Source organism: Gymnodraco acuticeps, unplaced genomic scaffold (assembly GCF_902827175.1).
Source record: "Gymnodraco acuticeps unplaced genomic scaffold, fGymAcu1.1, whole genome shotgun sequence".
NCBI classification, from domain to species: domain Eukaryota; kingdom Metazoa; phylum Chordata; class Actinopteri; order Perciformes; family Bathydraconidae; genus Gymnodraco; species Gymnodraco acuticeps.
Genome location: NW_022992081.1, coordinates 2,614,690 through 2,641,881, shown reverse-complemented (window position 1 = coordinate 2,641,881; position 27,192 = coordinate 2,614,690). Strand labels below are relative to the sequence as shown.

Here is a 27,192-nt window from a genome sequence, read left to right as displayed (position 1 = left end):
ATCTATAAACAGTTTGTATATATGTACAGCATATAGGGGGGTTTGTAAGCAAAACATTAAAACAAGACATATATATATAATGCTGGAGGAGGGGTGTTATGATCCTGAAAAAAGATATGTTGTAAGTTTACGAGAAAAAAAGATATACCTTTTTTTAGTATAGATTTACAAGTGTAACTCTTAGTTGTTTTTTTTCTCCTCTGGTTATTATAAGTTGTTTTAAAGAAGATACATCCTGCATAAACTATGGCTTTGTTTTGGGACACTGATATTCATCACGCTGTTTCTTCCTGTTTCTAGTCGTTATGCTTAGTAAGGCGAAAGCGTCGTCCAGGAGCTGTACTCACTGCATCACACAGAGATTCAAATAGCTTCAACACACAGTCAGCATCAACTACTCCATTTGTTTTCTAGTTGGACTCTCAATGAAATTAGTCCATTTATATAAGTAACCCATTCATCTTGTGTGCTTCTCAGAGTGTGTGTGTTGGACCCATATTTGATCATGCATTGATGTATCGTTTCCTGCATTTAACTTGAACCACACAAACACACCAGACTGATTGCACTTTAGACTGCGTGCAATGTCTTACAGTATAATGAGTGTGTATTGGTGTTTGTGAATGATGTTCAGATTACACATAAGGAATACATTTATATTCAGGAAACTCCACACCCCTGCAGCTTGCTTATGTAGAGAGTATTATTACTTCTACTGACAACATGAGTCTTTTTAGGAGAACATAAGGAGTGACGCTTTTTTATGTATCGTTTGGGTTTCTATTTTAAGCAGAATACTAATAAAGAAGACCAGCTTGCCTTACCCAAACCCTTGTTACAAATTAAACTCTAAAAGAATATAAAAAAAGTCACATGTCTAAAAAGATATCAAAACTTAACATGACTCAAATTCAAATCAAACAAAGCTTATTTATAAAGCCCAATATCTCAAATCAAAAATGTTTCCCCATTGACTTACATTTGAAAAAAGACATCTTTAAATCTAATTAATTTAAAGATAAATCAACTCCAAAGTCCATCCACTCTTATAGCGCTTATTTGAATCATTTGTCCTAAAGGTTGTATAATGCGCTTAAAGCTGAACCCAGAGTTATGTCCCTCCCCATTAGGCAGACCGCTGTAATAGAGGTCATAGAACCACACAAGTCATTCCAAAAGTGCCGCAGTTTCACACATTAATAGCCTTTCGATTAAGAACCATTCATGTTAGGTCCTACAGAATCCCAGTGCCATTCAGTTCTCCAGCCAATGACATTTCATTCAGTTTTCCAATAAAGAAATATCTTCTTGCTCTTCCTTTCTTTTAATTGCCCTTTATTGTCTTCCTCCTTTTTCCCCCGCTTCTAGGAAATGACCATTGCTGCAGCGTGTGCTCCTCCGGGAGGGGGGCGCAATCCCGTGACCCCCCGATTCATCCGTCACTTCAGCATGCTGTGTCTGCCCACACCCTCTGAACACAGCCTCAAGCAGATCTTCAAAGTGAGTAGACACACACACACATCACTACACAAAGACTTTGAAAGGCTTTTTTGGTGCATTTTAAGAAAATATATCTTTAGCGGGCAAACACAACAAGATGAAATAAAGTTAAAATTATAGTACTTAAATAACAACCAACAAATGAGTTAATTGGATATGGATTACAGATAACAGTTAAACTTGATTTTCAATTCTCATGGGGATTTTGAAACGTCCATATATTTCATTCACAAGATCCGCCCATTTACAGATTCTTATGTAATCAACATTTAACCATTTCCTTGTAAAATGTTAAATTATTACTACTCTTATTTCTAGGAATAATTAGGAAAGAGCTTTTACCCACAATTGGCTCGATGATATGACATACACTTCAGTTAGTTTTCTTTAGATGTCATGTCTGTTATTATATATCTGCTTTAACCCTTGTGCCTCTACAACAAAACTGATATATTAAATTACTTCCCACATTTTTTAGGCAACTCCACTCATGATCATAACTACCAAATATTTGATCATTTTAATCATTTTAATCCTTCTGTTTACACAATGACACTGTTGTTTAAATATATATATATATATATATATATATATATATATATATATTGTTTTAAATGAAGTACTTTGTTTGTATGCTCTTGTCTCTTTTCACAGTCTAGGATATGTCAATGATTAGCAAAGACTTTTAAACCCATCCCTCAAACCATGCATGACTTATTGTTAATACAGCAGCTATAACCCTAGTAGAAAACCAGCAACATCGCATCTATTGGGTAAAACATGAACAAATAACTAAATGGTGGAAAACACGACTTATCGGATATTAGGTAAACTTCCAAAATAACACCTTTGCCAAAATGATGCCATATGCATTAATATAGCCTACATGTTATACATTAGCGTGCTAAAAAGTACACATTAATGTCAAAAAACTTAACCTATGATAATGAATGTTCTATCTGGTGAAGGAACATTATTATGTGGTCATCTCTCTGTGATATCTGACTCTTGCCTGCTCACTCACTCTTTCTCACTCCTCTCCAAAATATGGTTCACACTTAACTCCATCTGTTCTGATCTCCTCCCCCTCCCCACCTTCCTCCAGGCCATCCTGGGCGGTTTCCTCAATGTCTTTTCCCAGGCGGTGAAGGACTGTGCGGGTCAGATTGTGGATGCAGCTGTGGAGATTTACAACCGTTTGAGCGTAGATCTGCTGCCCACCCCAGCTAAATCCCACTATGTCTTCAATCTCAGGGACCTCTCCAAGTGTGTCCAAGGTGAGGCATTTGAAACCAATTGGAGCAGGCGTGATGGTCCGAACCTGATGGTTTGTTTACACAGAATGTGAATGAAATGTTTATGTCAATGAAAACTCTTTGAAAGGGGCAGGCACCTTCAACAAATACTAAGCATCTATCATTGGTGGTTCTATGGGGGGTCCATCTGTGGCCTGTGCCCCTCTGGCTTTGTCCCCCATGTGGCCCCCCTCTGAAAGTAGTGTCTGACGATAACATTTTTGATAGTGTTGCAGCACTGTGCTTTTATGGGTTTTTTTGCGCGATATGAATTTAAACTAACCAAAACATTTTAAAACCTTGAACTCTGCCTTTGTTTTCTTCTCCCATATTTAATGTTCCCATCTCATCAAATAACTGTCCCCAGCGAGGCCCCTAATGGCGCATTTCCACTACAGCTCGGTTTAAGCGTGCCGTTCCCGGCCCGTTTTTAGTTGCGTTTCCACTAGTCGTAGTTCTGGCTAGCAGGTACTTTTTCACAGTTTTCTGGCTCTCCAAAATCGAGGTTCTTTCCGGGCCAACAACCGGGCTGAGTATGCTAAACTAGTGAGAGAATCGCTGGCAACTCCAACAAAATGAATATATTTGACCGTGATTTAATTGTAATACACGTTTTCAAAATGATGCCGAAGTAACAACATACTGATACCGGTTAGTAAAAACCATGAATGAATGCTTTGACAAGTCTGCAGACAGACGGCAGGCGAAAAACCTTAAAATGCGTGTTTTCTGAATGGAGACCGGCTAAGCTAACGCACTATGCTCTGACCGTCCACACTCACAACAACGGCCTACAGACATAAATAAACCAGCGACTGTATTCACCATGACACAGACAGTCTGTGGTTTGTACTTGTTTAACTTTTGTCTAGTTTCTGAACAGATATGAGGAGCTGTGAGCTCTGAGGGCTAACAGCTAACGGCTGATGTTGGTTTTGTGTTTCATCACGGCTCCGCCTACACTGCGTTACTATAGTTACTACCCCAGTTCCTAAACTGTAATGGAAACGCAGAATAAAGTGAGCCTGGCCTACCAAGGCCTAACTATACCGTACTAAGCCGTGCGAGGCCCTGCAGTGGAAATGCACCATAACAGTGTAGTATATTTAATCCTTATTTGCATTGAGCCTTTAAATGCTTTTTCAAGGCCCGATTAACATTTGACTTGATGAGTGTTCATATTTGGGTCATGCTTGCATTTTCAGCAAGTGATTCAATCAGTAATGATGCATTTTCATGTTTGTTATCGAGACACATGTGTTGCACAGGCATACAGCATGCAAACTGTCTCTTTCCTCCAACTCAGAAACTCCACTTTAATGAAAGAAGTCTTTGTACTTGCACAGCTTGAGGCACGGCTATGATTTATCTCTTCAAGCCACATTAACAACATTTCAAATCGTCTGCACCATCAACACCCCCCTCCCCCTTCTCCTTTACCCAGCAGGCATCATTACTGCATCAAGATGAGCGGAAGTGACTTCTGCGACTGCTTGCTGTTCACCACTTGTTCAGCATAACCACAATGCATTACTCTTACACACATTTCCTCTCAGCACTACATTCTGATTGGTCAGTGGTAATGAACGTACAGCCACTCCTCCCATTTACTTATTTGCGCTGACACAACAATACAATGTCTTCTTCTGCAGTTCCCCCCACTTCATATCAGCAGTTATCTTCATAAGGCATTTGGAAAACATGTGAAGGTTTGTTCAGTGACAGTTTTTACAGCAGAAATGTAGTTTTTCAGATTCTGTTATTTGACAGTACATGTTTTCAAACAAGTGTCACAGATCATCTAAATTAGCTTTGCATTCAAGTGCTCCTCGGACGATCCCATTTCCCCACTTTTAGACTATGAATGACTATGAAGCATATGAGCTGTTTTTTATTGCTAAGAGCTTCAAAAACAACACTTTGCAGCAAAGGAAACGGATCAGAACGTCTTATTTCTTTTATATCAAATATTTCTTCAGCCGACTTCAGGTTAAGCCTTATAAGGGTGAATGCTAATACATGACGTAACTGTGGAACTAATATAGGTTACCACAATCAACTATTATAACCTTAAACCATATCACATATTAATAGTTAGCAAATAATTGATATGCAAAATGATTTCCATCAATCTAACATATACTTCCATCCGCCATGTTTTTGCTTAGTTAACTCGGCAAGCTGTGTACTAAAGCTAACATTTTCACAGGCTTTCCGAGTTCTCATTCATAAGACTCCGTTCGATGTCTCACTATGGGATGCGCCTCAACGCGTATGCAAACAGAAGCATCAATCTCATTACGCCAATCCTGATTGGCTGGTGATCTTGACGTCTACGTCAGGGAATCCACCCACCCTTTAAGTAGCTTGCGCTACGACGCAGCGTCATTCAAACACCTCTTCTCGCTTCAGAGCATATCTCGAATATCAGTAGCTGGGCTAGCTTAACGGTCCACAGACTGAACCCAAGCTAACATTCGGTCGACGGGCGCTTGCCGGTTACTTTTTTGCTTTGCAGAAGAATTGAACAAATATTAACACACCAGTTAATATTGTAATCTGCCCTGCCGTTTTTTCTTTCGGAATAACGGTAAGGTTTGATTTTTTCTTCAAACAGTAACATACCTGTTGCTAGTTTATCCCTCCGCGCCGACACCACGGCGAGCGAGGACGGACTCTTCTCTCCCTCACACCAGAGGAGACGGAGATAAGAAAGATATTAACACACCAGTTAATATTTTTTGGGAAAAAAATCTACCCCCTCGTTTTTTCCTTTCGGAATAACGATAAGGTTGGATTTATTTTCTTTGTAACATACCTGTTACAAGCTTGTCCCTCCGCGCCGACACCCCGGCAAACGAGGATGGACCCTTCTCTCCCTCACACCAGAGGAGTCGGAGGCTCGGCTCTGCGGCTGCGGGTTTAAGATCTCGAGCACGGACTCACACCAGGTCTGCTCGTCCTGCCTTGGGCTGGAACACGCCCAGGAAGCTATCGATACCCCCGGTTCGTGCGGGCATTGTGCCCGCTTCACCATCAAGAGCCTCTGCCGACGGCTAGCGCGCCAAGCTAGCCTGTCGGGACAGGACCCCTTCATGTCCGTTGATTCGCCGGCCGGCAATCGGGACATGGTGGCGACCGCCGCGGAGATTGAGCTCCGTGCTGTGTCAGGCTGGGGCTCAACAACGACGGTAGCCGCGGAATCGGAGCCCCGCGCCGTGTCAGGCTGGGGCCCGGTGGCGGCAAGAGCCGCGAGAGCGGAGCCCCGCGCTGTGTCAAGCTGGGGCTCCCAGCTGGACCTCACCGTGGTTCCACCCGCGGAGGATGTCCTACAGCTGGATTATATGGAGGAGGATGAAGAGGATGCCTCTCAGTTCCTCTTATCCGACTCGGATGAGCACGAAGATGACATCTTCGTTTCATCTGCCCAGGCTGCCAAGCCGGAGGCGATGTCCGCTCCCCCGGGCGAAAGCACACCAGCTTCGCCCTGCCTCAGTATGGACTTGCAGGCCGTGTGCCAACGCGCTGCGTTCAGGCTGGACATCCCCTGGCCTGAAGTGGCCAAGGAGACCTCCAGATATCGCTATGAGGGGAAGAACTTGCCCCATTGCAGCGAGGATGAGGAAGCAGCTTCTCCCAGTCTTTCCAGAGATGCTGGACAAGGTGTCGGTCTCGTGGAAAGACCCCCCTTTCAGCAACAAGGCCCCAATCCAGGGTGCCTCCTCTTTGGACTGTGACGGCATGGAGAAGCTTGGCCTGCTCCGCATGCCGCCCATGGAGCCGCTGGTGGCAGCCCACCTCCAACCGCGGCTGGCTTCGGCACCAAGCAGGAACCCCACGCTACCGGCAAAGGCAGACCGCTTCCAGTCAGCAATGACCGAACGAGCCTATAAAGCCGCAGCTTTGTCCGCCAGGGCACTCAACGTCTCCTCGCTGCTGACCGCCTACCAGGCGGAGCTCTGCGAGGACATGACGGTCAAACCTGAGCCTGCCGTGTGGGACTAACTTGCAGCGAACACGGACCTTTGTCTGTGTGTGCAGCTCTGTGCAGTCCAAGCCACGGGCAAAGCACTGGGGATAATGGTGGTACAGGAGAGAGCCAGGTGGCTTACCCTGACGAACCTTCCAGACCGGGAAAAAGAGGACGTCTTGGACATGCCTATTGTTCCCGAGGGCATATTTGGCTCCGCTCTAGCTTCGATGCAGCAGCGGTGTGAGTCCAAAAAGAAGGAAGATGAGGCTCTCCAGCTTTGTCTTCCCCGAAGGGTCCAGCCGCCGCCTTTAACGGCCCCGCGGCAGTCCTTCGCTCAGGCTGCCTCACGTCCTGCCCGTTTCAAGATCCCGAAACAGCAGAGGCCACAGCCCGCCCCGGGTCTCCAGCCCAGACACGAGGCGAGGACAGGCTGGCCAAGAAAGTCTCCGGTTCCGGCAGCAGCCGCTCAGGCACAGCCGGCCCAGACTTTCAGTCACCAGACGAGGAAGAAGAAGAGGGCGGCCTGACAGCCTCCTCTCCTCTCCTTGATAAAAGAGCTGGTGGTTCCCTGTTCCCCAGCTCCAGAACACGTTCCAGTGTTAGATGCTCATGTGTTTCCGGGGTGCAACCATGCCCCCATCTTCCCGCCGCCTCGAGTGATGTCAGAACGTCATCCTCAAGTTCGCGCCATGAAGGAAATGGACTTAACATCAACGACAGCAAGCTCCGCTGCTCGTTTAAGTCACACAAACACATGTCATCAATATTGTCTTTTAATAAATCATTTTCCACTGTCGTTTCCAGGCTTAAAGCCAAGGGCGCAGTCAATACAAATGAAAAGAAAGACAATAAAAACAATAAACAGTCTGAAGTCTACCCCCCTTCTAAGAGTGGCTACTACCTCTCTCAGAAGGCGGACGATGGTGGGGCTGTGAAGGCATCACCGCCACGCGCATGCGCAGTGTCGACCGGGGTTGTCAACCTGGGGTACCATCGTGTTCAGACACTAGAGAGCCCCATAACACAACAAATAAAGACACAGAGGGCAGACGACAGAGATGTGACATCTCCACTCGCTTTGAGAAGCGAAAAGTGGAGGATGCTCACAGATTCTGCTTGGGTTTTCAAGACAATAACACGGGGTTACAGACTCTAATTCGCTGTCACCCCCCCTCACTTTTCGGGCATTCTGCATTCGCAAGCCCGAGGAGAGTCGGCCCATATTCTAGAGCAGGGGTGCCCAACCTTTTTTGAACCGAGAGCTACTTTTAAAGTTGCCAGTCTGCCGAGATCTACCAGTCCAAATAGAGAGGCGTAGCCATTACTGACAGCCTACTACCAGGTGAATACACACTTCTACTTGTATTAAACTGACCTTTGTACGATTAATACTTCATAAAATACTGCAGATCCTTTATCTTACCTCTTTCTAATCTACACACATACAAGTATTTAACTGAAGCTACACAACAGTGTTGTTGATACAGAGTTGGAGTTTATTCACACGTCACATACTACAGTGGGTAATGTTTTCAAGAAGCATTGAACAGTGCTGCCACATATGACACAGGACAAAAAGAAAAGACTCCTTTCTTTGCCATTATATAAAAATAGTGTTGCTACAAAAGTATACATTAGGCTTACTAATAAGACAACTCAGATCTGAAGCTACACAGGAATCTGCTGCCAAAGTGCATTAAAAAAGACAAAATTAATAGAATCAAACCCTTTTTTTTTGTTGCATTTTAGTAGAGTATACAAATAAATGCCTTTTTAAAATAGGATGCAAGCAACACTAGTTTCTTAACCTGAATTGATAATAGACTATAATCAATTTAAACAGAACAGATCTTAATGTTTGCATTCTTATACCATTTTGTACAATAATTATAATGCATAAGTTCAAACAAACTAAAACTTACAGCTGATTAATAACGGTATCTAACTTGAGTTTTTATTATATCAAAAACCTGTTGAAATGCTACTGTTATTTTTACTGTCCCCAAAAAGCGCGTGGGCAGCCTCCAGGAATGCTTCTTTCACAACTTTGCCATCTTTGAAAGACTTCATGTGTTTCGCAAGAACGTGACTGACACGATAAGATGCTATGGTAGCAGCCTTGCTCTTGTTGTTGGGCCGGGTGAAAATGGACTGCTGTGCATTTAGCTGTCCTTTCAGGTCCCTCACCTTTTGGGAGCGTAGGGCAGAATTAGGAGGGAATTCCGTCTCGTAGCGTTTGTGCACTGTTTTGAAATGCCGCTCCTAAATTACCCTTCTTCGATAAAGCCACGCTCGCATTGCAGATGAGACAGATGGACTTTGAATTGGAATAATCATCCTCCCACTCGGAGTGAAAATTATATATTTGGGTCTTTTTTTATTCTACCAATGCGGGCTTGTGTGTGTGCGGACTGTCACTCCTGTTGACACGGACAACGTCAGCGAACTAGTGCCCACTGCCCACAAGCCACGCCCCGACACATGGGGTCACGCCGGCCAATCACAAAGCTTTGATGCGTTCAAGTGCATTATTCTGACACAGGAAGATTATGTTATAGGACATTAACGATAAAACTGAATATTGTTGTTCTATTTTTAGACACATCTCGCGATCGACAGGTCGGGCACCCCTGTTCTAGAGCAAGAGATCCTCTCGCTACTAGACAAGAAGGCTATATCTATAATACCCTCCGAACAGAGTCAGAGCGGCTTTTATTCCAAGTATTTCCTCGTTCCCAAACGGGGAGGGAACGGGATTCGTCCTATACTAGATTTGAGGGCTCTGAACAAATATCTCAAAAGATACAAATTCAGAATGCTCACTCACACATCTCTGTTGCGTCTCGTGCGCCAAAACGATTGGTTCACATCAGTCGACCTGAAAGACGCGTATTTCCACATCCCTGTATATTATCCACACAGGAAATATCTGAGGTTCGCCTTTCAGGGTGTCTGTTACGAGTACAGAGTACTTCCCTTCGGTCTATCTCTCAGCCCACAAGTGTACGGTGTACGGAAGCCCCGTTAAGACAACAGGGTATTCGCCTGGCAACTTATCTGGACGATTGGCTCCTTCTCGCACAGTAGGAGCAAGAGGCTATTACGCAGACGAATGTCCTCGTAAAACACCTGCTCGACCTGGGTTTCGTAATAAACACAGAAAAGAGCATGTTGTCCCCAGCCCAGACTGTACTCTTCCTGGGCCGACGCCTGAATTCGGTGCCCTTTACAGTCCGCCTGTCAGCGGAGATAGTGAAAGCCTTCAGGGCTTGCTCATTTCCAGCCACGCAAATATGTTCTCTTCAGATCATGTCTGCGGTTACTGGGGCTCATGGCGTCAGCCATCCTGGTGGTACGACTGGGACGCTTACACATTAGGGAATTTCAGCGCTGGGTGGCTGCCCTCAGACTGGACCCCGTGCGTCATGGCGCGTGGAGAGTGATGGTCACTATGAAATGCGTAATGGCACTGCGCCACTGGCTGCACCCGACTTTTCTAGTACGGGGCGTGCCTATGGGTGCTGTCCTATCGCGGAAGGTGGTCACCACAGACGCATGTGATGAAGATGTGATGTGAGTGATGAACCTCGGGGCAGATCTGCTGTCCAGAGGTGCACCACTATATGCAGACTGGACTCTACATCCAATAATTGTGAGTCAGCTGTGGGTGCGTTACGGCCGAGCTGCGTGGATCTGTTCGCATCAAAAGAAAACGCTCAATGTCAGCTGTTCTTTTCAATGCGCGATTTAAACGCACCGTTAGGCGTGGACGCGCTCGCGCACGCTTGGCCTCCGGTCCTCCTGTACACGTTCCCACCCCTGGCTCTGATACCCCCAACTCTGGCCAGAGTGAGAGAACAACGCCACACACTGATCCTAATAGCTCCACACTGGCCTGCAATGTACTGGCTGGCGGAGATATATCAGCTGCTGTGCGGGCAGCCGTGGCAGCTTCCGCTACGCAGGGACATACTGTCTCAGGCGGGGGGGACTATTTTTCACCCACACCCAGAGCGCTTGGCACTATGGGCCTGGCCCGTGAGTGGTATAACCTGAATACAGTGGGACTCCCTCAGAAGGTGATAAACACTATTCAGAGTGCAATAGCTTCCTCCACCAGGTCCCTCTATGACTGTAAGTGGAGGGTGTTTGAGGAGTGGTGCCTTCAAAAAGGACACATCTCTTTTCAATGTCCTGTCGGGGTGATTCTATCATTTCTACAGGACCTGATTGATAAACACAGAGCTTTCTCTACGATCAAAGTGTACCTGGCTGCTATTGCTGCATGCCATGTGGGCTTTGAGGGAAAGACGGCTCGCCAACATCCCTTGATCTGCCGTTTTATGAAAGGGGCTCGCAGGCTCCTCCCTGTTTCCAGGTCACTGGTGCCCTTATGGGACTTGGCAGTGGTTTTAGATGGGCTCACTCGACCTCCATTTGAACCCCTGGAAGAAGCTGACATGAAACACCTGTCACTGAAGACAGTGTTGTTACTGGCTCTGGCATCTGCCAAGCGAGTCAGTGACATTCATGCGCTCTCTGTACATCCTTCATGCACTCAGTTTGCCCTGGGGCAAACGAGAGTGTTGCTGAAGCCCAACCCTGCCTTTGTACCTAAGGTGGTTGGCTCATTGACATTGAGGCATTTCCTACGCCACTGTGTTCCTCTGAGGAACAGCGGCCGAATTTGCCAAGGTCAAAAGAGTTTCGATGCAATGACCAACTCTTTGTATCCTGGGCTAACCCTCATAAGGGCAAGCCCGTTACCAGGCAACGGCTCTCCCACTGGATTGTGGAAACGATTGCTCTGGCTTATACGAGTCAGAGTTTGCAGGCAACAACGGGCCTGCGTGCTCATTCTACTCGTAGACTGGCTACATCCTGGGCTTTGTTCAAGGGTGTTTCCATCCAAGACATTTGTGCAGCAGCAAGCTGGTCCTCACCGCTCACTTTTGTCCGCTTTTACAGGCTAGATGTCTCTGCTCCAAGTGTGGCCCGCGCAGTGCTGTGACTCGTGTTGAGACAGGGTTCTACCTGTTAAGTTCTGGTTGTCTTTGGTGATTTTCGAGATAAGCATGTCTAGCAATACGGGAGTTTCAATATCCCATAGTGAGACATCGAACGGAGTGTTATGAATGAGAACTATAGGTTACTTACGTAACCCCAGTTCTCAGAGTAACATGAAGTGAGATGTCTCACCAGACGGCCCTTCTTGCTAAGGCGAAGCGAGAAGAGGTGCTTATTTTGAATGACGCTGCGACGTAGCGCAAGCTACTTAAAGGGTGAGTGGATTCCCTGACGTAGACGTCAAGATCACCAGCCAATCAGGATTGGCGTAATGAGATTGATGCTTCTGTTTGCATACGCGTTGAGGCGCATCCCATAGTGAGACATCTCACTTCATCTTACTCTGAGAACTGGGGTTACGTAAGTAACCTATAGTTTATTTTCTTCCTACTTTTAGTGGCATTCACATTAATTTTCCAATGTTTCTGTCAACGCATAAATGCAGCATTACCCTTTTGTTTTTTGTTTTTCTTTGAGGTACTTTTTTCATGTGTTGTTTTTTTTTTCTTTGTATCCATGTAACCCTCACATGTATTTAACGTTACTAAAACACAACTAATCTCCTTCCCATAATGCTTCCCTCCCGTGGTGTCCAGGCATACTGCAGTGTGAGCCGAGTCAAGTGCGAGACAAGACCCAGATCTTCCGTCTCTTCTGCCACGAGTGTCAGCGAGTGTTCCACGACCGACTCATCAACAACCAAGATAAAACCTATTTTAACACCATCGTCTCTGAGATGGCCGGTAAGAACAACGGTCAAAAAGATCCTCAGTAAAACTCAGTTTTCTAAATGCAGAAACTGATTGATAATTGCACGCGTTGAACCACTAAGTGTCACACATTTGCAATACTGGTCCTTTTCTTTCTTTTTGCTAGGCAAATATTTCAGCATTAACTTGGAACCCTCGTACTTTGTGACTCAGCCCATTATATTTGGCGACTTTATCAAGGTAAAAGTCTTTTTTCAACTTTTTGTATTGAGAAAACCTCCGATTGTTTTGGTAACAACTAATAAAATACCTTGAAATATCTGCTTATTCCCATTGCTCTCCATCTAACAACGCCCTGTAGGTGAGCGCAGAGAAAGAAGACCGTCTGTATGAGGATCTGACAGACATGGAAAAGATCCAGACGGTTCTCCAGGACTACCTGGACGATTACAACATGACATTCTCCAAGGAGACCAAGCTGGTTTTCTTCCAGGATGCCGTCGAACACGTCTCCAGGTGTGAACTTTCAAACTACCAATTACTGACTTTATTGAAGGGGAATTCGGACTTGGTGGAAGGTGCAGGTGGTGCAAACTCTAACAAAGGTTACCCAAAATAAAGAAGGTGCATTATAGAGAGGAAAGTCTAGAAAGGACCCTGTGCACTGTGTGTAGTTTATTGTGTAACTTTATAATAACTCTGCCATAAGGGTAGACAAAGGTCCAAGTTGGTGGCTCTCGTAATTTTAATTGGAATGATTATTTAACACGCTATGAATTGACTTGCAGTGCGGACCCGTTTCTACCCTTCCGGCAGTGAGAATAATTTAAAAAATATGATTGATGTGTTTTCTTTAAGCAGACCGGGCTTCATATAGCCATCAGCTCCTCAGAGCTCCAAACATTGCAGTAAATCCTCAAATATACGGGGATAAAGTAATCATATATTGTTCATCGAAATATTTGTTCATCTTGCCTGAAAAACTGTTATAACTTAATAACAGCTCATTCAAAAGCTTGAAAACTGTTTATTTGGCAAGTCAAGTTTAATAGCTGGTGCCCTAGACCAGTGGTTCCCAAACTTTTTGTGCCCAAGGCACACCAAAGGACAAGTAAAAATCTCAAGGCACACCTATTGTGCAAAATAACCCTTATAACACGTGTTATCACTCATATCATGTAAAATATCTGTAAATGTGCATAATTATTTACTAATGCCAAATAAAATGTGACAAAGACAACTATATGTCTCATGAAATATTTATTAACGAAATATTTCAGAAATTAATTTGAAACTTTATCAAATTAGGCTTCATCAAACAGCAACACACTCATTTAAACCAGACAGGTCACAAAATAAAAAATGAGGCAAAGGAAACTCAGCAGAAATTCAGCACAGAGAACTGTCAATGCAAGGAAGCTGCATTGTCCATGGTCCTGAACTACAAATTATAAATGTAACATTTCAGCAATCAGCATTGAAACATGTGCTATTGTAAATATTTTTGCCGATATATTACACTACTTCGTTACTATCTACATAAAGTAACTCGTTACTTTACTCGCCGAGCACGTACGAACTGCGCATGCGTGAGTGGCAATAACTTTCCTTACCAGCAGGCGGCGGTAGTGTGTATTTGTCATTCAAAACAGGCAACAACCGGAAGACAGAGAAGAAGAACAGACTACGTGATATAAACAAACAACAAATAGCGTGTGCGGTAGCTTCACCTTAGCATGTGTTCTTTGCAGGTGTTTGTTGAGGTTTGACGTGGTGTTTCCAGCAGTGGATAACAGCTTCTGGCCTGGACACAGTTTGCACCTCACCGTCACATTCCTGTCTATTCTTCGGACGAACTCAAAATAATGGGCATACCTCCACCCCTCGAAAGTTATCGCTGACTCAGCCATGTTTATGCAGCACTGCATGTGGAGATGTGGACACACAAGTCGCGCAGATTACGTACATATAAACCTACAAAGTACTGATATAGTAAATTAAAAAGTAATTATTTTTGTGTAGTTGTATATTGCAATAATAATGTATGGTTGTCACAAAATCCCACGGCACACCCGGACTTGCCTCACGGCACACCGTTTGGGAACCACTGCCCTAGAGTATGCAAAGCATTATTTGAATAAACATGCTTTTGTTTCCTACTCATTCTGCCTTTAACAATAAAAATGAGTAGCGAGTAGGTACAGAAAGTGGCTCAAAAGCCCTGTAGCTCTACTACTCAATTGGCAAGAATACATGACTCACACAATGTGACCAAAGCATTCCCTCCTTTTTTTGTTTGCAAATAATAATAATCATTTTTGTTCACATCTTCTAGGATTTCTCGGATGATCCGCCAGGAGAGAGGCAACGCCTTGCTGGTGGGGGTGGGGGGTACCGGCAAGCAGTCGCTCACCCGGCTGGCCTCCCACATGTGCGGCTACCGCTGCTTCGAGATCGAACTGAGCCGCGGCTACAGCTACGACAGCTTCCACGAAGACTTGAGGAGGCTCTACAAGATGGCCGGCGTGGAGGGCAGGGACATGGTGTTCCTCTTTACAGATACTCAGGTTTGATAGAAGGACTCGATACGGAGATATTTCTCATGTTCAAGTCTTTGGATGATTTTTTGAGTGTTTAGAGGTTTCCACTCTCTCTTTCCTATTGTAGATTGTGGTGGAGGGCTTTTTGGAGGATGTCAACAACATGCTGAATTCTGGCGAGGTGCCCAACCTTTTTGAGAAAGATGAGCTGGAACAAGTGTTAGCTGCCACCCGCCCTAAGGCCAAAGAGGCGGGAATCAGTGAGGAGAACAGGGATGAGGTACACCGTCACAAACATTCAACGTAAAAAAGGTCATACAGATTAAACACGTACAAGGGTCCTTTAGAGATAAATGAATAAACCTATCTAAGATATTACCAGATATGAGTTTCTGATATGTTCACATTAAATCAATACATCATTGGCTATAAAACTGTCAGGAACCAAAAGAAGAAACAATTTTTTTTGAAGCAAAACACTTAGTTTTCACCTTATGCAAATAAAGTAGAGTGAAAATAATTGAGACCCTTTGATGCTGCTGCAGTGATTATAGATGGATAATATGGGCACTGATTTTATAATTATTATTATAATGATTTTATTATATATATATTTTTATAGTTTTGTTTTATTATTATTCAGTCGTTTACATTTGTTCATCTCATGTTATGGTATCATCAATAAAATGATGGCATTCTATCCCATCTTTGATTTCATTATATGTCATCTTTTCTTGTTATAAAGCATTTCTTGAAAGCTGCTAGTATTATTGCGTAACATTTCAGAACCAACAGAAATACACAGTGTGTCCCAGAAAGGGCGAAAATAGCCATAGAGTCTGGGCAAGTGCAGTGAACTAAAAGTCAGTGCCCCGAGGCGAGCTGTAGGAAAACATCAGATAAATATTATCTGCCGGCTGAGACCAAACCTCCAGAAATATGGAATTTCTCTCTCTGTGTGTGTGTGTGTGTGTGTGTGGTGTGTGGTGTGTGTGTGTGTGTGTGTGTGTGTGTGTGTGTGTGTGTGTGTGTGTGTGTGTGTGTGTGTGTGGTGTGTGTGTGGTGTGTGGTGTGTGTGTGTGTGTGTGTGGTGTGTGTGTGTGTGTGTGTGTGTGGTGTGTGTGTGTGTGTGTGTGTGTGTGTGTGTGTGTGTGTGTGTGTGTGTGTGTGTGTGTGTGTGTGTGTGTGTGTGTGTGTGTGTGTGTGTGTGTGGTGTGTGTGTGTGGTGTGTGTGTGTGTGTGTGTGTGTGTGTGTGTGTGTGTGTGTGTGTGTGTGTGTGTGTGTGTGTGTGTGTGTGTGTGTGTGTGTGTGTGTGTGTGTGTGTGTGTGTGTGTGTGTGTGTGTGTGGCCCTGGCCCTCAGGTGTTCCAGTATTTCATCTCTCGTGTCCGGGAGAAGCTGCACATCGTGCTGTGTATGAGTCCAGTGGGGGATTCCTTCAGGTCCCGCTGTCGTATGTTCCCTTCCCTGGTTAACTGCTGCACTATTGACTGGTTTGTGCAGGTACGCTGACATATCTCTTTTTCACTGAACATATCTAGTAATATATTATCACTCATATTGTTTTTATGTTATTTTTTGGAAAAAGAGTTAGAACATATATGCATTTGTTAACTGGTACATGGGGATCATCTGCAGTCAGGATGAATCGCTCTGCTTGTATTGAGTCTACAGCACTCCATTTTTCTTTCAATCTATGTATCTGCTCCTGGCAGAGATAACCAAAATGTCATTTCTTCTCCACTCTGACACCATTTCTAATCCCCTTATTTCTTATTGCCTTTGTTCTAAGATTAAGACAAACTTTATTAATCCCCCATGGGAAATTCAAATCTTGTTTTGTCATTTACTTTCCATCACACACACATGCCTGAAAAACATTGTGTTTGTCCAGTGGCCGCGTGAGGCGCTGCTCTCCGTCTCTCAGGCCTTCTTCCAGAACGTGGACTTTGGCAGCGAGGAGCTGAAGCAGAGATTCTCCGCCATGTGCGTGGAGATCCACGTGAGCGTCACTGACATGGCCGAGCGGTTCTACTCTGAGCTGAGACGCAGATACTACACCACGCCTACCTCCTACCTGGAGCTCATTAACCTCTACCTGTCCATGTTAGAGGACAAGAGACAGCAGCTCATTCTTGTAAGTCCCCCCATCAAAATGCACAAGTTGTTATCTGTACAAGTGTTGGATCTTTACCTGAGATTTCAGAGGAAATACCATAGCAGCTAGTTAGATGTGGTTATGGCAATTTTTTCTTTGTTGTTGATTTTGTCTGCATGTAAAATGAGGATAACATACCTTTTGTGTGGGGGGGGGTTCTATATAGGCCAGGGATCGCGTGAAAAACGGTCTGACCAAACTGCTGGAGACCAATGTGCTCGTGGACAAAATGAAAGTGGACCTGTCTGCACTAGAGCCTATCCTGAAACAGAAGTCCAGCGATGTTGACACCCTGATGGAGAAACTGGCTGTAGACCATGAGAGCGCTGACGAGGTGTGTGTGTGTGTGTGTGTGTGCAAGAGTACGTTTTGTGTGCAAGAGAGTGAGGTGTTATAGAGTGGTACAGAGATTATGTTTTTTTGTAAACTGAGGTTAGCGTCGCGATTTCTCCCTTGACAAAAAGCAATGAGATTTATTTCATTGGATTTTGAATATTGCAGATCGGAACGTTTATGATACTTACACATTTTGTTCAGCAGGATAATCTCCACACATTACCATCAGTGTTATTTTTGTTGAAGTGTAAATGAACTCTCCAGAAAGCTACATTAGGCTATAAACGTTTGCATGGCAGCACATTTCCACCGTTAAACAAAAGGCGGCTAATGTTGGGTGTGATGATGTCTAATCAGAATACCTTTATTCGTCCCACAGAGAGGAAATGTACATAGTTACAGCAAAAGTGATGATCGAGACAAAAATATAAAAATGTACAAGTTACATTCGTAGTAGTTTGTAATAATCTACAAAATGCACATAAGTGTTATTGCACTACAGTGGTGTTGTTTAATAGTCTCATTTAGTAACTTGTTTGGAACCGCTATTTTTATGACACATTGATGCTTCAGACATTTATGAGTGGGGCACATACTGACATCTTTTATGTTGTAGAACAAAACTTTAAAATCTCTCAAGCTTGTGTCAACCACATATCTTATTTTTGAAATCTATCCAACATCAAGTAAGTTTGCTTAAAGATCCCATCATATGCTTTTCTGGTTATCACCCGTCCCCTTGTGTGTTATGAAGGTTTTTCTGCATGTAAACGGTGTGCAGAGTCAAAACCCTCAAAGTACACCCTGTAGCGAGTAAAACTCTAACACAGAAACTTGTTAACGGGTCTATGCTGCCATTTTTTTCTTCCGGGGCATATTGACGTCACGACGTCCAAATGGACCAATCCGTGGAGCTCCGCACACACACACACTCACTCACCCAGACCCCACGCAGCATTCTGTTTGTTTGTGTGTAGCCTTTATTTAACCAGGTGAAGCCCCTTGAGATCAAAAGATCTCTTTTTCAAGGGTGACCTGCAGGACATTAGTTACACATGTAACATAAAAACAACAGAACAACAATAAGGATGACATACAACATAATGTGCAGGGTACAGTTTACAAACTCTATTTACAGAGACAGGTACCATGAGTATCAAACAGCATGTCACCCAGCTGAGTTTTAAAATGATGCAGGGGAACCAAAGTGCTCAGTTTTAAACATGTTTGCAGACTGTTCCAATTTCGTGGAGCTGCACAACTAAAAGCTTTCTTCCCTAAGACAGTCCTAGCACTTGGCACATTTAATAAAACAACATCATGAGATCTCAGGCAATATGTACTTTCAATTCGTCGAGAGATCAGAGAGCAGATATAAAAAGGTAGTTTACCCAACATGGCTTTGTAGATGAACATGTACCAATGACTGAGCCTCCGTACAGTTAGTGAAGGCAGACCTGCCCTGGCATACAGGGTACAGTGATGAGTAAGTGCTTTACAGTTAGTAACAAATCTCAGAGCACTGTGATAGGCGGCATCTAACTTGCTCAGGTAATTGGCAGGTGCATTCATATATAACAAATCACCATAGTCCAGCACAGGTAAAAAGGTCACAGAGCCTTTTCCTGGCCTTAAGCGAGAAACAGGACTTGTTCCTGTAGAAGAAACCTAGTCTAACCCTCAGCTTTTTAAGCAGGTTATTGACATGAAGTTTAAAAGTAAGACAATCATCAAGCCAGATACCAAGGTATTTGTAACTGGTAACCACTTTGAGTACTTGTCCTTGCATAGTAACAATATCCAAAACAGGCTCTGGTGTCTTTTTAGCTTTAGAAAAGAGCATTACCTTGGTTTTATCAACATTTAAAATAAGCTTAAGTTCAGCAAGCTGAGTCTGAATAATGTTAAAAACAGCCTGTAATTTAACACCAGCCTCCTTAATGGAGGGACCTGCACAGTACATCACGGTATCATCAGTATAAAAATGTAAAGTAGCTTCATCCACATTTTCACCTAAACTGTTGATGTAGATGGAGAATAAAAGTGGACCTAAACATCTGTTTGTCCTTACTGGTGTCATTTTCTGGTTGCTAACGCCATTGTAAAACATAATCACTGATGTTCCGCTGTAACGGTGGTAGACTCATCAGAACAGAGTGGATGAGCTGACCAATCAGAGCACAGTGGGCTCATAGGGAGGGGGGGGCAGGAGCTCCAACAAGCCGTTTAGGACAGAGAGTGAATACACATACTACACAGAGATGCTGTTTGAGAAACCAATGTGAGTTTGGAAAATTGCACAATATAAATGTATTCTAGTAGACCTCAACAATGGAATTATGATCAGTAGAAATGGCCATGACATGGGACCTTTAAAGATTATAGAACCAGATATGGTAAAATGCTAACTCATTCCCAGGTCTTTTGGACTTATTCCTTCTCTATAATCTTAACACAGAACTAACTAAAGTTATATAAGATGCTGAAAAAGCTCGATACTCCTTCTCATTGCTTAAGAGTGTTTTCAGAGGAAGTAATTAGATCCTTTACTTAAGTGAAAGTATTAATATTACTCTATGCAAATACTGAGGTACACGCAAAAGTCCTTAATTGAATATGTTACTGAAGTTAAAATATGTAGAAAAATGTACTTAAAGTATTATATGTGAAGATACAAACGTCCCTTTTGACAGTTAAAATATTGTTATAATTGCTCATGCATTCATGTTAGAGCAGGATTTAATAATAATGTTTGCTTATTTTCGACTTATTTATCTAACTTACTCATTATCTTCATCATGTGTTGTTTTGCAGACATGTATTACCACTGATCAATTCATGTCAGGTTTTGAGAAAAACTGACCTTTACAATATTCTTTGAAAAATAAAACCCATTAAAAATACAATTGAGTTGTTGGAAAATAATTTGAAGGAGGCATGAAAAAGAAAAGTCTCTCGTGAAATACAAGTACCTAGCAATGTAATGTGTGTCAATGTGCCTTCCACCTCTGTGTATCTTACAAACATATCCATTCCCAGGTGCGTAAAGTAGTGTCAGAGGACGAGGCTTTGGCCAAGGTGAAAGCTGAGGACACGCAAGCCATAGCCGACGACGCCCAGAGGGACCTGGACGAGGCTCTGCCGGCTCTGGCGGGAGCCAATCAGGCGCTCAGCTCTCTGGACAAGGCCGACATCTCTGAGATCAAGGTTTTCACCAAACCCCCCGACCTGGTCATGACCGTCATGGAGGCCGTGTGCATCCTGCTCAACTTCAAGTGAGTGTGCTTTCTTATCCTGCTTTTATTTGTAAATGCATGGTATTGCTTCAGGCTTTCAATCTAAAGTCCTGGTTATTATACAATTATATATTTACAAACATGTAGCATTTAGTAAATGAACAATATGAATTGTTTTGTTTTTGTTGTTGTAAGAAACACAGTTGAATCCAACTAAAGTCTAAATCTGTTGGATACACACAGAATGCTGGTATGCTTTCCCAATCCAATGTCAATCAAGGATACATGATTAGAAAAAAGAAAAATACCAAACAGGAAATGGTTTCACCCAATGATCCATCCCTTTAATCACAATCCTCCCCTGAGTCACCTTCATCAGCCTGGCATGAATGTCATTATTTTGGCCATCATTTTAGCAATCCCAAAAATGATCATCATCATTACAATCACAATCTCCTGTGTTGTTTTGCAATCACTCTGCCAAAGGTATGAGATTCAGGCCTGTATTTTAATCCCCGTATATTCTGGGGTCAGCACTCAAAGGATTACCTCACCATCCCATGACTCAGCACTCATCCCATCCCATCATTCTCGACCCTTAACTGTAATCAGTTATTCATCTACCGCTATTGCTGCACTAAATCCTTCAAATCAAATCAAATCAGGATTTATTTATATAGCACATTTTAAAAACGCTTTTTGGTCGAGCCAAAGTGCTGTACATGCAAATAATAAGTAATACATTACTACAATCGCAAACAGAAGACAATAAATTACAACAGCAAATATAAAAATCAATCCTTCCCAATATCCTGTTTACCTCAAAGGGAGAGTTCAGGTATTTAGAAGTGGGGTTGTGCGAGGTAGATGGCTGTCAGCTAAGCCATGTATTACTGTGGGCGGGGGCGGCAGCCAATCAAATGTACCCTCCCAAATAAATCACTATCAGTCAATGCTATGTTTAAAATATTCTTACCTCTTTAGCTGAGGAAGAGCAAGGCCTGCTAATTTACAAGCTAACGTTAGCAATAGCATTGTTTGCAAAGCATTTTCCTTAATTCAAGTTCAATCTGTAGAGATGCACATTTTGGCTAGCAAACAACAAAGTGTACTCACCCTAAACAAATAACAACCTAATCTTGGAGTGTCTGTTAGTAAAACCAAACGCAGGACAACACTATGGTAGAAACACTTTGGTAACCAAATGTAAACCAAAAGGTAGTCCTTTTGATGATAAAGCATACCCTGCTTTATCATCTACTATACTTTAAATTACCGTAATACACAAAATATAAATCATGCTATATTGAGGCATACTTGAAACCACACATTGAGACCATACACTTATTAGGAAAATGTTCACTGAGGTAATTAAGTTGTCAATTTTTCATAGTCTTCTATATAATGGTGAGTGGAGGCGCCCACTGCTGGCCATTGGAAAACAATGCCGTTTTAAGGCTCTCCCACTTTGGCTTCACTTTTCAGACCAAGTGGACTTATTAACGCATTGACTACTTTACTGTGTTATCAGCATAAAGAACAGAACAAATGACAAATACCTGTATTTTTTACAAAAAGAAAACTGTTACTGTCAAAGGAGTCTGGTGGCATCTTCTGATATTATATTTGGTACAAGAACAGATACAATAAATCATTCCCCCTAAAGCAATAACCCTCTACGACACCTACCCTCTGGCTAGCAGAACATTCTCATCATTTATTTACTTTTTATTTTTACTCTACTCGTAATTACCTTAAACAATTTGTACATATTTTGTTCACACTTGCAGACTAAGAGAAAAAAACTGCAACTGCAACTTATATAGTATTTGTATATGTACTTCTACTAGTAGGTTAGTGTTTTTGGTGTACTCTAACTTATTCTTTATATTTTATATTTTGTATTTTGAATAGATACTCTATAGATATATATATTTTAAGTGTTAATATGTATTTATTTATTGTATTTGTTATCATTTTGTAATGCCTTGTTAACATGATGCTGTAACAAAACATTTCCAATTTGGCATTAATAAAGTAGTACTAATCGAGTTCCTTTAAACAAAACAACCTTTTAACACCGTTAACAGTTCAGCCCACTTCACACCAGCACTCTGTAGAACTCTCTCTGACTTCGCACTTTGACAAGTCACATGAATATCAATTTATTATAATTATGTTGTGGATTATTTTTCTGGGTTGTGTCATACAACACTGGTATAACAGTTGTATGTTCATCAGAGTGCAATTCCTATGTTATAGACACAGTATCCTCACTTACAGTGCATTGCATTTTGTAGTATTTTGAATTTCAATCTTATATCATATTTAGCTTATTTGTGCAATCTGAATGATAAATGTGTAAACACCAATCAAATCTAAAGCAATCAGTTTATAACCTTTTTAAAATATGCAATTTGTCTCTATGAATAAGCAGAGCACATTCATTTAATGAGGCGTTTTCTTTCTCCTCACAACTCCTCACTAACACGCCTCTCCTCACAGACCGGACTGGGCTGGTGCCAAGCAGTTACTAGGAGATGCCAACTTCCTTAGGCGACTGACAGAATACGACAAGGACAATATCAAGCCTCAGATCCTGCAGAAGCTGCAGAAACACATCAACAACCCCGATTTCATCCCAGAGAAGGTTTGTCTGGATATCAAGTCAAACACTGATAACGTCAGTCAGATTAGAGTAAATGCGAGATCAAACACATTGGGGGGTTTAAAAAGTGCCACAGTTCAAAAGGAATTACACTAACAAATGTGTTTTTGATGATGCCATTTTAGTTATATTGTAAGTTATGGAACATACAAACGTATGAGTCAATATCTGCTACGTGGTTACATTCTGTATTGTTTTGCTGCTGTTAGGTGGAGAAGGTGTCCAAAGCCTGCAGATCAATGTGCATGTGGGTCAGAGCCATGGATCTGTACTCCAGAGTCCTCAAAGAAGTGGGCCCCAAGAGAGCGAAACTGAACAAGGCGCAGGTGAGTAACACACAGTAGAGAGTGCTCTGAATACGCTTTTATTATTACAATTATTTTTAAACTTTAATATGTATTTCATATTTATTCACTTTAGGCATAAACCACTGTGACATAATCTTCTTTTTAGTTGGGGTTTACATGCTCTACATTTTAGATTTCAACATGTTACAGTTTCATTTCTTCCCCCAAAAATATAATAAATTCAATCATAATAAATTCAAGTAATTAATAAATACAGAACAAATATTAACAATAATACATTCATCAAATTAAGTAAACACAGAAATACATAGAACAACAAACAGTTGATGAAAAACCGTTGTCATCTTACTCGTACTTGCAAAACGATCAAACACCCAACTCTCTTCCCAATCACCGCCCCCTTTTCACAAACTGACCCTGCACACACGCACGCACGCACACACACACACACACACACACACACATAGAGGGAGAGAGACTCAGAGACATGCGACAGACAAGCTAAAGGGTATTAAGTGTTTTCATAAGAGGTTTGGATGCTGGGGGATTTGATTGTGTGGCTCCACTTTTATCTACAGAGCTTAGTAAATTGTGCTCCATATTATCTGACATGTGTTCCCCTTGTAACTGTCTTTTGACATTGTTCTTTTAACTCCTAACATATTTCATCACCACTTTCCACTTTAGAAGTGTAGCTGCCTCATTACTTTTCCAGTTTTGCAAATATGATTTACTAATGATGAAAAAAGTCTTTGCCATCCAATTGGGTATCTTACTTTTCCAGTATTTTGAAATCTATTTTACAATTACAGCTTTTAAAAGCCCCCCCAAGTAACCGCATATGTTCCCAAAAGGTATGAAATGACATTCCCAAAAATGTCTGTGTGCTATGCCTCTCTTTTTCCACATAACCGACAACATGCTTATTGTGAGACAGTTGGTTACTCTTTATACATTATAATGTTTAAGTACAAATTGTCCATCTCAAATTACAATTTAAGGACATTTCCTTTATATACTGTTGATTTAAATCTTGAATCTGCCAAATTCTTTAGCAATCAAAACTGTTTTCCTGAATCCATTCTCTAGTGTCGCTGAGCATCGCTCTGCAAACATTGGACAAAATACGGAGGATAAAAAGGGGACTAAATGTTCTCTGAGTGGTTCATTAATGATATTTGTCCACAGCTCTTTCTTCTTTTATTCCAAACCAATGCAGGCGGAGCTGGATGCCACCATGGAAACCCTGAGGGAGAAGCAAGAAAAGCTGCAGGAGGTGGAGAACCAGATCCAAGTCCTACAGGATCAGTTTGAAAGCAGCGTTAATGAGAAGGAGCAATTGGGTGAGGGTTGTGATCACTTCATGCCAAGAGGGAAATGATGTTCACTGTCAAATTTAGAAACATTTTCAATGATTTGGGACATCTCTGAGTGTTTGACCAATCACAACAGAGCTGGCCAGCTAACCAATCAGAGAAGACTAGGCACTGGTTTCAGACAGAGGGTGAAAGAAGGGCTGCATCACAGGCAGTATTTAATTTTTGAACATTAAAGCATGGAAACATGTCACAGTAGAGACACAAAATACAAATATGAAACCTGAAAATTAGCTGTACATGTCCTCTTCAACGCCTGGGGCCTCATTTATAAACGTTGCGTACACTCAAAAAATGGCGTCTGCCAGTTTCTAAGCAATCTTTGCGATTTATAAAAAACGAACTTGACGGGAAAATGTGCGGTCCTCCACGCAAACTCTAACCTATGCGTACGCACTAAGCACAACAACGGGAGGGACGAGAAACTGCGACACCGTTGGCAGAAGGAAGAATGGAGAGAAATATGTGGAAATAATACCATAAATAAAATGTTACCCCTCATTTATCAAATATGAAGAATGTATTTTCACAAACTGATTAAAGCCAATCTTAAAATGATTTAACAAACGCCTGTTTGAGACTCCTCAGTGCACACAAAAACATAACTTGGAGAAATAAATAAATACGGAAATGTTATTGATCACCCCTCGATTATGTTCTCTTGTTAAGAAATGTATTCTCATAAATGATGCGGTAAACAGAAGGACAGAATTACTTTAAACTGATGCCGTTTTGCATTTCTAAAGGTTTCATTTAATTTCAAACCTTTATTTATCCAGGTGTATCCCATTGAGATCATTGATCTCTTTTTCAAGGGAGACCTGCTCAAGTAGGTTCCACATGAAACATAAAAACATAAACAGAATAACAAAAAGGACATTTTACAGCATCATTACAGGGATTACAATTTACAATAACTATCCACATGAGCAGGTACCAACAGCTTCCGATTGAGTAGCATCCAACCGAGCTTTAAAAACATTTAGTGGCACCATATTGCTCAGTTTCCATTTCAATTACAGACTATTCCAAGACAGAGGAGCTGCGCATCTAAAAGCTATCTTCCCTAAGACAGTCCTAGCACTTGGCACATTTAATAAAACTACAGCATTCGATCTCAGGCAGTAGCCACTTACAATTCGCCGTGAGATCAGGGAGCAGATTTAGGATGGAAGTTTCCCTAACATGGCTTTGTATATGAAAATGTACCAGTGACTGAGCCTCCGTACAGTTATGGCGCGTTTCCACTGCAGCGGGGTAGCCCCGTTTAAGCGTCCCTAAGCGTCCTCGCTCTGGCCTCGGGCTGCCTCGCTGGCCGTCCGAGGCCGTGGCGCATTTCCATTACAGTTTAGGACCTGGGCTAGCAACGCAGTGTAGGCGGGGCGATCGGCTTCACATTTCGAGTTGTTCCGTCGAGCTCCCGCTGGATTTTATCATCCCCAATGAGATGAAGGAACGTCGTCACCTCCTCGGTCGACCACGTTGTGCTTTTCTTAGAAGTAGCCATTTTTGTAGCTCCTCCGTTTACAAAATGCTGTTTATAAAAATGCTGCAAGCTTGCTTCTAGATATATATGCGACGCTAGGGATGAACTCGCGCGCAATCTTGTGACGATTCTCTATGACCAATCAGCAGTCGAGAGTGTTGACGTCACTAGTTCAGCCCTGGCCCTGGTCTGAGGGAACCACGATTTTATGAGGCCGGAAAAAGAGGGAAAAAGTACCCGCTGGCCGGTACTAGGCTATATGGAAACGCCACCAAAAACCGGCCTGGCCGCTTGAGGACGGTTAAGGACGCTTAAACGGGGCTACCCGCTGCAGTGGAAACGCGCCATTAGTGAAAGTAAACCAGCCCTTGCATACAGGGTACAGTGATGGGTTAATGCTTTACAGTTTGTCACAAATCTCAGTGCACTGTGATAGGCAGCATCTAACTTGACCAGGCAATTAGCAGGTGCATTCATATACATCAGATCACCATAGTCCAGCACAGGTAAAAAGGTCACAGTGACTAGCCTTTTCCTGG

The 27,192-nt window shown here is 42.6% G+C and overlaps 1 protein-coding gene across 5 annotated transcripts in view; it reads left to right on the top strand.

Moving 5' to 3' along the window:
• The window catches only part of dnah6 (dynein, axonemal, heavy chain 6), a 131,750-nt gene that overhangs the window by 56,126 nt on the left and 48,432 nt on the right, over nucleotides 1-27,192 (top strand). For all 5 annotated transcript variants that reach the window (XR_004567699.1, XR_004567700.1, XM_034202425.1 and 2 more), the window contains exons 45-58: nucleotides 1,369-1,500; nucleotides 2,606-2,777; nucleotides 12,432-12,578; nucleotides 12,712-12,785; nucleotides 12,907-13,061; nucleotides 14,881-15,112; nucleotides 15,213-15,365; nucleotides 16,448-16,588; nucleotides 16,980-17,222; nucleotides 17,410-17,577; nucleotides 20,619-20,854; nucleotides 23,321-23,465; nucleotides 23,693-23,809; nucleotides 25,011-25,134. Coding sequence is in view for 3 of the 5 variants with exons in the window: in XM_034202425.1 (XP_034058316.1) it covers nucleotides 1,369-1,500; nucleotides 2,606-2,777; nucleotides 12,432-12,578; nucleotides 12,712-12,785; nucleotides 12,907-13,061; nucleotides 14,881-15,112; nucleotides 15,213-15,365; nucleotides 16,448-16,588; nucleotides 16,980-17,222; nucleotides 17,410-17,577; nucleotides 20,619-20,854; nucleotides 23,321-23,465; nucleotides 23,693-23,809; nucleotides 25,011-25,134 (2,239 nt within the window). In the remaining 2 variants the exon portion in view is untranslated. The remainder of the gene's footprint in view (nucleotides 1-1,368; nucleotides 1,501-2,605; nucleotides 2,778-12,431; nucleotides 12,579-12,711; nucleotides 12,786-12,906; nucleotides 13,062-14,880; nucleotides 15,113-15,212; nucleotides 15,366-16,447; nucleotides 16,589-16,979; nucleotides 17,223-17,409; nucleotides 17,578-20,618; nucleotides 20,855-23,320; nucleotides 23,466-23,692; nucleotides 23,810-25,010; nucleotides 25,135-27,192) is intronic.